Source organism: Scyliorhinus canicula, chromosome 17, assembly GCF_902713615.1.
Source record: "Scyliorhinus canicula chromosome 17, sScyCan1.1, whole genome shotgun sequence".
Classification (NCBI taxonomy): domain Eukaryota; kingdom Metazoa; phylum Chordata; class Chondrichthyes; order Carcharhiniformes; family Scyliorhinidae; genus Scyliorhinus; species Scyliorhinus canicula.
Genome location: NC_052162.1, coordinates 910,137 through 922,682, shown reverse-complemented (window position 1 = coordinate 922,682; position 12,546 = coordinate 910,137). Strand labels below are relative to the sequence as shown.

Genomic DNA, 12,546 nt, shown 5'->3' with positions numbered 1-12,546 from the left:
GTGCGTCTTCATTTGTAAATAAGAAATGTGTTCATTTGTGAACAAGGATTGTAAAACTCTGGGTTTGACTGCCAAACCAGAGGAAAATTGAATGCTGCTATTTGTACCGTTAGTATGTTTGAATGATTTAAGCGAGAGTAGTTTATTGAGGATAGAGGTTCCAGTTTTTGTTTGGTAATGCATGCCTTTAATGACATAGCGCCCCCATAGAGTTTTGATGATGTGTATGTAAAATTGTTAGTTAAAAATATATTGCATAGTTAGGGACAGTGTAGAGGCCAAGCATGAATGCCCGCTGGGTCAGGGAATGAAGACATCGCAGTGTGATCCTTCACGCTTCGCGTTGAGGATCACAAGGAGGGAGTGTAGCCACCTGGGGTGGCCAAGTCCCGATTCCAAATGGATGCCCGCTAAGAATACAGGGAAAATTGGCCAGCCACAGGAAAAACAAGCAGGTGCAAGGTTTCCTGTGTATTAATATTTGCAGAACCCAGACAGAACCAAACCAATAGTCATCTACATACTAATGAGCAATCCCCAGGAACAATTAGAAACATTGACTCAATCGAGACGAAGCCAGACTCCCCGGCGCCAGCAGGAGCCAGGACAAAGACAGGCCAACGGACACATAGGGCCTGCCCAACGATCAGGGAACACCTCCGGTATTGGAGAAATCAATTAGAACGATTGGGACATGGTCCAATTAATTGGGACCAGGTCCGGGGTCCGCCCACAAGGGCGCGAAACCCCTGGGGACTATAAAATATAGTCCCCAAGTTCAGTTCGCTCTCTTGGCAGCTCTCAAAGAACTCTTGACCGTGACTTTCAGCGAGGAGAGACCTGCCTAGCAGCTGCATCAACCAAGTAAGTCTCAAGTCAACACACGCTACGAGATAGACACTCCTAGCTACTATTCCGTACCAGTTTGAAGCCAGCAGAATCAGAACCGGACAAAGGCCATTGTTCCTCTGACCTGGTGGGCCATTCGAAAGCTAAATATAGGCCTTTAGTAGCAGTGATAGTTTAGTAAGTAGAGTTTATGCATGAGTAGTGATTGACTGTGTATAATAAATGTGTTTTGATTTGAAACTTACTAACTGGTGTATTGAGTTATTGATCAGCACTTGGCTTTGAACCTCGTGGTGGTATCATAAAGATACCTGGCGACTCTAGAGCAAAGGTTATTAAAACAGAGCAATTAAAGAGAAAGCACAACGAGCAACAATATCCTTTACAAAGAGTAGTTTCCGTATATAAAAGATATACCATTCCTGAATGGTCTGAGAGACGTGCTCTGTATTTATACTCTGGACACTGTCGACTGCACCCTGTCTAAACCTGTTTGTGTGGCTTCATTGCTGCGGTTTGCTTTGTGTAGGTATGCCTTAAATTATTGCCAATTCATCTAAACCCCAAAAGTTCAAAATATAAGGAGACAGGTGTAAAACTTTGTGACTGCACAAAATTCTAATCTATCCCAAAGTAAAACTCAGCAGAAATATCAGCGTCATCCACACATTTCAGGGACAAAACAGAACGTGTCTCAGAGATCAACAAGATTCCCATAAATACATTGTGGTGACTTGTCTTTTTTATTACTGGGAATTGTTACCTTCGCTTCGTGGATTGTAACTGATCAGTGTTAACGGCAGATTTCAAGCTCAAGTCATTCAGAGACTTTCCATCTTTACTTTTGTCAGACAATCATTGATCTGTCTTACATACCTTACAGGTATTGTACATCTTTAATACAGGCAAGATATTTGTACAAGGGATGTACGCTCTTTCTCATTATTATAATGTGGCTTGAATTAGACAAATCCTGTCACCGGTGTCTGACCTTTGATCATGACCAATTTACACCGGCCCAGACTGAATTCCCAGAAGCAAAATACTGCGGTGCTGGAAATCCAAATTAAAAACAGAAAATGCTGGAAAAACTCAGCAGGTCTGGAAGCATCTGTGGAGAGAGAAACCGAGTTAACGTTTCAGGTCAGTCAGCTCAAGTGTTTCCAGCTGCCGGCTATATTTGCAGCATTTTATTTCCGAATGTCCAATTTGAATCAGTTGAACAGATCACAGGCGAGATCATAGTTGTATCCATTTATGGGACTCTTTTGGAAGCAGATGCAGCAGAGAGTGCACAAAGTGAAGGTTCCTATTCTGACTCTGCATTTGGCAACTTAAACAAGTGCCCAGATTGTGAATGTCTATCTTCCACGTCTCCAGTCATTATTTCTTTGTCCTCTTTGAGTGAGGTAGTCGTTTATCAATTTGTACTTGGTTATGGTTGTTTTTGGTCCACAGCTACCAAGAGCTGGGTGGAAACTGCCAAAAAGGTTTGTGTCCTACTTTGGCCAGAATTAAATTCTGGTCACGGAGAATAAAGGAAGAGAAAGTGACAAATAGACCTGGTGTTTCATTCAATAGGAGGGCAATGATAGATCAATATGGGAGTCCAGTAAACCTTACCCTTAATGGCCTTTATGCAGTAAACACAGAAGACAACATGCAATTTGACAAGAGTTATTCAGACTCAAAACGTTCGCTCCCTTCTCCCTCCACAGAGGCTGTCAGACCTGCTGAGATTGTCCAGTATTTTTGTTTTTTGTGCAATTCATATTCCACCTTCCCTACTCCAGCATTAGTGCAAAATATATACAGAATAGAGAGAAAGGCAGTGAGAACATTCCTGATCTACTGAAACTATTGAAGTGGAGGGAGGTTCCTGGTTAACATTCCTTTAGTACCCTTGGTCCACACAAGATAACAGAAATGAAGATTTTCAGAACAGTTCAGGGCAGTAAAGTAGCTGCCTAAAATTTAAAATTGGAATGAAATCTACAGCCAAGCATCATTCTGAGCTATTATTCAATAAATATTGTTTACTAGGAACAGCACGGTGGCGCAGTGGTTAGCACTGCTGCATACGGCGCTGAGGTCCCAGGTTCGATTTCGGCTCTGGGTCACTGATCGTGTGGAGTATGCACATTCTCCCCGTGTTTGCGTGGGTTTCACCCCCACAACCCAAAGATGTGCAGGGTAGGTGAATTGGTAGGTGGCCACGCTAAATTGCCCCTTAATTGGAAAAATGAAAATGAAATGAAAAATTAAAATCGCTTATTGTCACAAGTAGGCTTCAATGAAGTTACTGTGAAAAGCCCCTAGTCACCACATTCCGGCACCTGTCCGGGGAGGCTGGTACGGGAATCGAACCGTGCTGCTGGCCTGCCTTGGTCTGCTTTAAAAGCCAGCTATTTAGCCCTGTGCTAAACCAGCCCCATAGTTGGGTACTCTAAATTTATAATAAATAAATAAATATTGTTTTCTGCCTCAACATTGGTAGCTAAATCATTATCATGTTTATTTCTTTTCAAAAGAAACTTGTTGAACAGTCAGAGGAATCTATAACAGAACTTTATCCAGAGCACAGGGAGGAGAAGGTAGTGACACCAGTGGTTGCTGCTCTCAGCATTGGCTTTGCAGAAGCTGACTTTGAGGCTTTGACCATGCAGTCGCCCTAGTCTCCGTCATTCAGTGAACACTGAGAGGAGACTTGGTTGGGCTCCATTTTGTTTCATGTGTCACTGACAATGTCCAATATCAAACTCTGCACATATACCGCGCAGTGCGAATAATGCGCTCCAATATTGACATAAGACGATGGTTTGTGCCATGGTGGTCACTTCTGTGTTAAGCACCACATAGTGTAGCTCAGCAGTTCCACACTGGTAAGGCAGTCCCTGGCACATTTGCTGCAGAGGAAGATATTGGACTGAGAAGGTGCACGATTCACTGGATTCTGTTCTCTAGTAAATTTTATATCCTCTTCTACTAGAAATAATATCCAGGAGGGCTTAATCTCCAGAAATAAGTTAAACATTAAAGGCATGTGTGATGAAGAATAGGGTAACACAGCAGTTCAGTTTAGGACTGAAAATCCAGAGACAGGAGGTTAAATCAGTTAATTAAATAAATCTCGAGAAGAAAGGATTGTTGTAAAAACCCATCCGGGTTTCCTTTAGGGAAGGAAATCTGCCGTCCTTACCTGGTCTGGCCTACAGGTGACTCGAGAACCACAGCAACGTGGTTGACTCTTACAGTCTTCTGAACTGGTCTAGCAAACCACTTAGCTACAACCTTCACCACATACAAACATCCATAGAACAGGAGGAGGCCATTAGACCTTCGCTTATGCTCTGCCATTCATTATCATGGCTGATCATCAAGGTCAATACCCTAATCCCCCCCCCCCCCCCCCCCCTCAGTCTAAAAGGTTTACCCCTTATCCTCAAACTATGACCTTAAGTTCTGGACTCCCCACCATCGGGAGCATTCTTTCTGAATCTACCCTGTCTAATCCTGTTAGAACTTTGTACGTTCTATGAGATCCCTCTCACTCTTCTAAACTCCAATGAATATAATCCTAACCGACTCAGTCTCTCCTCGTATGACAGTCCCACCATCCCAGGAATCAGCCTGGTAAACCTTTGCTGCGCTCCCTCCATAGCAAGAACATCCTTCCTCAGATAAGGGCCCCAAAACAGCACACAATACTCCAGGTGTGGCCAAACCAATACCCATATAATTGCAGTAAATATCACTACTCCTATACTCTCAACCTCTCGCTATGAAGGCCAACATACCATTTGCCTTTACTGCCTGCTGTAGCTACGCTGTTTACTGCCTGCTGTAGCTACGCTGTTTACTGCCTGCTGTAGCTACGCTGTTTACTGCCTGCTGTAGCTACGCTGTTTACTGCCTGCTGTAGCTACGCTGTTTACTGCCTGCTGCTGCTACGCTGTTTACTGCCTGCTGTAGCTACGCTGTTTACTGCCTGCTGTAGCTACGCTGTTTACTGCCTGCTGTAGCTACGCTGTTTACTGCCTGCTGTAGCTACGCTGTTTACTGCCTGCTGTAGCTACGCTGTTTACTGCCTGCTGTAGCTACGCTGTTTACTGCCTGCTGCAGCTACGCTGTTTACTGCCTGCTGTAGCTATGCTGTTTACTGCCTGCTGTAGCTACGCTGTTTACTGCCTGCTGTAGCTACGCTGTTTACTGCCTGCTGTAGCTACGCTGTTTACTGCCTGCTGTAGCTACGCTGTTTACTGCCTGCTGTAGCTACGCTGTTTACTGCCTGCTGTAGCTACGCTGTTTACTGCCTGCTGTAGCTACGCTGTTTACTGCCTGCTGTAGCTACGCTGTTTACTGCCTGCTGTAGCTACGCTGTTTACTGCCTGCTGTAGCTACGCTGTTTACTGCCTGCTGTAGCTACGCTGTTTACTGCCTGCTGTAGCTACGCTGTTTACTGCCTGCTGTAGCTACGCTGTTTACTGCCTGCTGTAGCTACGCTGTTTACTGCCTGCTGTAGCTACGCTGTTTACTGCCTGCTGTAGCTACGCTGTTTACTGCCTGCTGTAGCTACGCTGTTTACTGCCTGCTGTAGCTACGCTGTTTACTGCCTGCTGTAGCTACGCTGTTTACTGCCTGCTGTAGCTACGCTGTTTACTGCCTGCTGTAGCTACGCTGTTTACTGCCTGCTGTAGCTACGCTGTTTACTGCCTGCTGTAGCTACGCTGTTTACTGCCTGCTGTAGCTACGCTGTTTACTGCCTGCTGTAGCTACGCCGTTACTTTCAGTGACTGATGCACAAGGACACCAAGGTCTCGCTGAGTATCCACCCTCTCTCAATTTACACCCATTCAAATAATATCTGCCTGCCTATTTTGGCTACCAAAGTGGATAACCTCACTTTATCCACTTATACTACATCTGCCATGCATGTACCCCTCACTCAGCCTGTCCAAATCCCGCTGAAGCATCTCTGCATCCTCCTCACAGCTCACCCTCCCACCCAACTTTGTATCATCTGCAAATTTGGAGATAATTTAGTTTCTTCATCAAAATCATTAATATATACGTGAACAGTTGGGGTCCTAGCACAGGTCCCTGCGGTACCCCACTAGTCCACTGCCTGTCAATCAGAAAAGACTCATATATTCCACGGGTGCGCGTGGGTTTCCTCCGGGTGCTCCGGTTTCCCTCCCACAGTCCAAAGATGTGTGGGTTAGGTGGATTGGCCATGCTAAATTGCCCGTAGTGTCCTAAAAAAGTAAGGTTGGGGGGGGGGGGGGGGATGGTTGGGTTACGGGTATGGATGGATACGTGGGTTTGAGTAGGGTGATCATTGCTCGCACAAACATCGAGGGCCGACGGGCCTGTTCTGGTGCTGGTACTGTTCTATGTTCTATTCCACTTTTGCTTCATGTCTGCTAGCCAGCTTTCTATCCCTCTCAAGACACTACCCACAATCCCTTTAACTTTACATATCAATCTGCAATGTGAGACCTTGTCGAAAGCATTCTGAAAGTCTAAATAAACCACATCCATCGGTTCTCCCTGGTCAACTTTAATAGTCACACCTTCAAAGAATTCTTGTAGATTTGCCAAGCAAGTTTCCCTTACGTAAATCCACGCTGACTTTGTCTGATTACTCCCTGCTTTCCAATGCTGTGCTATGAAATCCTTGATAACGGACTCCAGCAACTTCCCACTATCGACGGTTAGCTCACAGGTCTACACGTTCCCTGTTTTCTCACTACCTCCCTTTCTGAATAGCGGGGGTTATATTCGGCACCTCCAATCTGTAGGGACCACATGGACTGCATGGTTCAAGAAAGCGTTTTCACCATATACACGAGGGCAATTTGAAATGAACAAAAAATACTGGTCTTGCCAGTGGTCCATGAATGAATTTTAAAACTAAATATTGATTTAATAAAAAATTAAATTTATTCTGCAGCCATCATTATAACTAATGTTTATGGGGAGGAATCCAGAGATTCTCAGCCGCAGACTGGACAGTCCGTGCTGTACAACACTGGAACTTACCTTTTCCTCTTCCTGCTTCCTGTTTCGTTTCTCTTCTACTGCAACTCTCTTCTGCTGCTCCTCTGTTTTTGTTCTTCCATCTTCTTCTGACTTCTTCTACTTGCTTCTCATATTGAAGTCGTGCTTTCTTTTCTTTTTTCTACTAACTGAAATTCTCTTGCAGCTGATGGTATAAACAAAGAAAAGTAAAATATTAGTGCCACATTATTCCTAACTGATGCCTTTCACTATTCAATACTTCACATGCACTGATAACCGCATTCATTCACCTCGGAACTCCTCCACCAGGATAACAAACATAGTGACAACAAACATCCCGATGTATTCCACAGGAGTGCTATTTTAAAAAGGTGTCATCAAGCCACATAAGGAGAGGTTAGGTCAGATGACCCAAAGTCTTGGCCAAAGTAGTAGGTGGAGTGGTTTTCAGAAACAAGTGGCAGAGAGGTTTAGGAGGGTATTCTCCGGCTTTGGACCCAAACAGTTGAAGACACAGCCATGAAGGATGTGTGGATTAAAATCAGGGATGTACAGGTCCAGAATCAGAGGAGCACGGAGATTTCGGAGGGTTGTGGAACTGAGGACAGGGAGGCAGCCAGGCAGGGGTGAAGTAATAAAGGGATTTGAAAAACAAGGATGATGTCAAAGTGCAGTCCAAAGTCCCTGAGCAGCAGAAGAATGAAGGAAGATCATGAATCTCACCGGCTTTACAGTTGGAAGAATGCTGCAGTTACAAGGTGATGCCGTTAATGTGCTTTTGACACATCAACAAAACCTGTTAAGGTGGCACAGACAATGAGAGTGCTCCAAGGTCCCAGGTTCACCAAAGTCAACACGCAGGTTGCTACCAGGATTCATTTGCCCAACCCTGGGCAATGGAAAATTGGTAATGGTAACACAAAGGGACTTGGGGGGGACTTGTGCACGAAACAACAGAAAGATTAGCACACAGGGTGCAGCGGGTAACCAGGAAGGCTAATGGGTTGCTGGTCCTTATTTCAAGGGGGTTGCAGTACGAGCAGAAGGGAGATAAAGCATTCTGCGGAAACTGGGGAGGTATTCCTCCTTGTCCATAGCAGGAAAAATACTGACCTACATTCTCCTAAATCACCCATTTCCAGTGGTTGAGAAAATTCTCCCAGAAACAGAGTATGGCTTTAGGTCTGACCAGAGGAACATCGAAAAGGTCTTTGTTGCCAGACAAATCCAAGAAAAATGTTGAGAACATCTTGCTGCAGTTATACAGGGCCTTGGTGAGGCCACACCTTGAGTATTGTGGGCAGTTTTGGTCTCCTAGTTTGAGGAAGGACATTCTTGCTATTGAGGGTGTCCAGCGAAGGTTCCCAGACTAATTCCTGGGATGGCAGGACTGACAGGTGGAGACAGACTGGATGGACTGGGCTTGTACTGACTGGAGTTTAGAAGAATGAGAAGGGATCTCATAGAAACATCTAAAATCCTGATGGGACTGGACAGGCTAGATGCGGGAACAAGGTTCCCAATGTTGGGAACATCCACAACTAGGGGGTCACAGCCTAAGAATAAAGGGTCAGCCATTCAGGACTGAGATGAGGAAGAACTTCTTCTCTCTCAGAGTTGTGAACTTGTGGAATTCTCTCCCACAGAAAGCTGTTGGGGGCCAGGTCGTTGGATATATTCAAGAGGGAGCTGGACGTGGCCCGTGTGGCTCAAGGGGTATGGAGAAAAAGCGGGAGTGGGATACTGAATTTGCATGATCAGCCATGATCATATTGAATGGTGATGCAAGCTCGAAGGGCCGAATGGCCTATTCCTGCACCTATTATCTAAGTTTCTGCTGCCAGGAACTCTTCATCGTCTTCACTGACTGGAAGCATTTGACTCAGAAGATCATGAAGTTCTGTAAATTGTGCTTCCGAGATTTGGATGCCCACCTCTGCAATCTTCTCTCAGCCTTCACCCACAGGCTCCCCTCGCCATAACCCCCCTCCCCCCCCCTGCATAAGCTCCCCTCAGCCTCCCCCCTCCCCCCCCCGCATAAGCTCCCCTCAGCCTACCCCCCCCGCTCACAGGCTCCCCTCGCCCTACCTCTGCCCACATGCCCCCCTCACCCTGCCCACACACACACACCCCTCGCCCTATCCCTGCCCACATGCTCTTCTTGCCCTACCATGCTGCCCCCCCACCCTCCACCACTCATGAGAATGTTTAGAAATGTACGTCCCTTTACGAGTAAACCAGGATTAGCTTCAGAGTGTATTGAGAGCAGGAGATGCTGACTGAAGTGTGTATGTACAACTGACTTGATTGCCTAAGCGGGATTGCCGATTTTAATGCAATTTATGGGCACAGTTTACTTGGTGGCGACCTATGAAGGGTGGCTTATTTATTTATATGTAATAAATTTAGAGTACCAAATTCACTTTTTCCAATTAAGGGGCAATTTAGCGTGGCCAATCCACCTACCCTGCACATCTTTTGGGTTGTGGGGGCGAGACCCACACAGACACGGGGAGAATGTGCAAACTCCATGTGGACAGTGACCCAGAGCCGGGATCGAACCTGGGACCTTGACGCCTTGAGGCAGCAGTGCTAAGCCACTGCGCCACCTTGCTGCCCTAAGCGTGGCTAATTTTAGTGGACAATCAGTCCATGGAAGAATATATCACCGGTTTTGAGAAGCGAGATAAAAGACAAAATTTTATCTAGAAATTCTGGAGTCAGTACTGGTGTTCAAATGATTAGATTGTGCACAAAACGCACACATGGGTAGATTTTTCAATTTTGTGATGAGGACTCTCTTTTGAATAAATGACCACAGCTCCAAAATGACTTTTAGGGAAACAATTGTTTCCAGCTACCTTTGTGAGAGACGTTGGAGATTCGGCAGTGGAACGGAATGGAGGACACCATGATTATTGACTCTCAGTATTGATGGGAGCCTGATTGCAGGTGCTCGTATGGAGAAGGAATTTCTCAAAGACATCCTGAGGTGGGTCGTACTTTGAATAGATTTATGGATCAGGGTGAAAAGCAAGATTGGGGAGCTGTCCAACAGCAAATGAATCCCAGAAATACAGGCGGGATAACTGCTAGGTGTTTCCAGTGTGACTCTAAATATCGCTATGTAAGGAATTGTTCAAAAGTCCAGAATCAAGGATTTGAAGCAACTTATGAACTGGATGTTCTGAAAACGGCAAGGAAGCGCTATACGAGAGACAGAAAACTGAAGCAACCCATTGGTTCATGATTCACTCAATTGCACCTTGGAGGAATTAATTGAATCGATCAAAGTGAGGATAGAGACGGAGTGTCAACCTGCGTCTTTGGCCAACCCAGAAAGCAAGAATCGGATTACGCTAGTCAAGTCCCACCCTGTCTTTAATAGGTATTAATCGACACCTTAAAAGATCTCCTGAGTTACTTCACCAAACTGTCTCCTAAATGGCTAAAGTCTCAAATGAAGACGATTAGAATTTAAGCTCCATTGATATCTATAGCTATCTTTCTGCTTTTGTTTGTTTGATGCAAATTATTTTATTTAAAAAAAGATATTTTAAAAGCTCAAATAATACCGAGAACTTACAACAGGGAGATTCAGAAGGGAAGATGGGAGAATGGTGTTTTACTGACCTACTTGGGCAGCACGGTAGCATAGTGGTTAACACTGTTGCTTCACAGCGCCAGGGTCCCAGGTTCGATTCCCAGCTGGGTCACTGTGCGCAGTCTGCATGTTCTCCCAGTGTGTGCGTGGGTTTCCTCCGGGTGCTCCGGTTTCCTCCCACAGTCCAAAGATGTGCAGGTTAGGTGGATTGGCCATTATAAATTGCCCTTAGTGTCCAAAAAGGTTTGGAGGGGTTATGGGGATAGGGTGGAAGTGAGGGCTTAAGTGGGTCGGTGCAGGCTCGATGGGCCAAATGGCCTCCTTCTGCACTGTATGTTCTATGTACAGTATCACAGAAAACAGTTGTGAACCATTCTTCTGCTGTCAAATTGGGTAAATGCATATTCCTCTGTGCAGCAGCCCAGACACTCACCCTCACTCCCACTGTGAAAACCGGAGCTCTCACTTACCGACTTCCTTGTCCCTTTCTTCTCGCCGTTCCTTGGCTAGTCGCTGTCTTTCCACAGTCTTTAAAATGGAACCGTCTATTACTGATCAAGGGAAATCACACTTTTAATCAGCAGAAATGATAAGCTGATCAATGAAAATCTAATTTAATATTGGCGTTTCTACTGACTAAATTAATATCGAGGGACAGATCCGCCAGTCATTAGAAACACTGGCAGATGGAGGGCCAAGGTACTGGAAATACACAGCACCGAATAAAGCAAGGTGGCCTGACGCACTGAGAATGCATGGGCGATGACTGACTGCATGTGCATAACACATGGAACTAGGCAGAAGGTACTGACAAATTACAACCAAGGTGCTTGTGCTTAGCAAGGACCAACAAGATAATGGTGCAACATTTTTGGTTGTTCTTGTCCCAGTCTCTCCCACTGGGTTTCCAGTTAATCCATCCACCCATCCAAGTAACTGCAACACCAGGATCGTTGAGGGTTTTTGGGTGGTACAAGAGACAGATACACAAGAGAGAAACAGAATGCAATAATCTAAGATTATAACAGAGAGATCAGCTCCATAATCAGCAGATTCAGGTAACAATTGCAAGCACAAATCAAGTCAGAGAAAATACAGCTCAGAGCCCAGGTCGGCTCTCAAAGAACCAATTTTCTGCCCTTTCTTCAAAGCTTTTAAGCTTTCCTTTCAAATATTTACTTCCTTTCCTGATCAAGAGGGGGAATTAACAAAGTGGGGGCAACGGTTATAAAACTGACCAACATTAGTTACCAAAATCCTTAGCTGTCATTGTGCTTTGCGAGAAAGAGTTGGGTATTAAATGACACTTACAGTCTGAATAGAGTAAACTGTTTTTAAACTGAAGAATATCACGCAAGCAGGAAGGAACTTAAGGTAGGAGTTAGGAAAGCTAAAAGGGGTCATGAAATGTTGTTGGCAAACAGGATTAGGGAAAATCCTAAGGCATTTTATACATATGTAAAGAGCAAGAGGGTAGTTAGAGAAAGGGTTGGCCCATTCAAGGATATTGGAGGGAATCTATGTATGGAACCAGGGGAAATGGGAGAGATACTGAATGAATACTTTGCCTCAGTATTCACCAAAGAGAAGGATTTGGTGGATGAGGTGTATAGGGTAGTGTGTGTAGATATTCTGAGTCATGTTGATATTAATAAATAGGTGGTGTTGGGCATCTTAAAAAGCATTAAAGTAGATAAGTCCCCAGGGCCTGATGGGATCTATCCCATAATACTGAGGGTGGCAAGGGAGGAAATTGCTGAGGCCTTGACAGTAATCTTTGTATCCTCATTGGCTACAGGTGAAGTTCCAGAGGACTGGAGAGTAGCCAATGTTGTTCCATTGTTTAAGAAGGGCAGCAGGGATAATCCAGGAAATTATAGGCCGGGAGCCTTACGTCAGTGATTGGGAATTATTGGAAAGATTCTTAGAGGTAGGATTTACTCACATTTGGAAACAAATGGACTTATTAGTGATGGACAGCATGGTTTTGTGAAGGGGAGGTCGTGCCTCACTAATTGATAGAGTTTTTCGAGGAAGTGACAAAGATAAGATGAGGGAAAGGCAGTAGATGT

General features: G+C 45.0%; 1 protein-coding gene across 1 annotated transcript in view; it reads right to left on the bottom strand.

Moving 5' to 3' along the window:
- Window positions 1-12,546, bottom strand: part of map7d3 (MAP7 domain containing 3) — a 125,275-nt gene that overhangs the window by 106,387 nt on the left and 6,342 nt on the right. Inside the window, exon 2 of the mRNA XM_038776080.1 lies at window positions 6,892-6,987. Within this exon, the coding sequence (XP_038632008.1) occupies window positions 6,892-6,987 (96 nt within the window). The remainder of the gene's footprint in view (window positions 1-6,891; window positions 6,988-12,546) is intronic.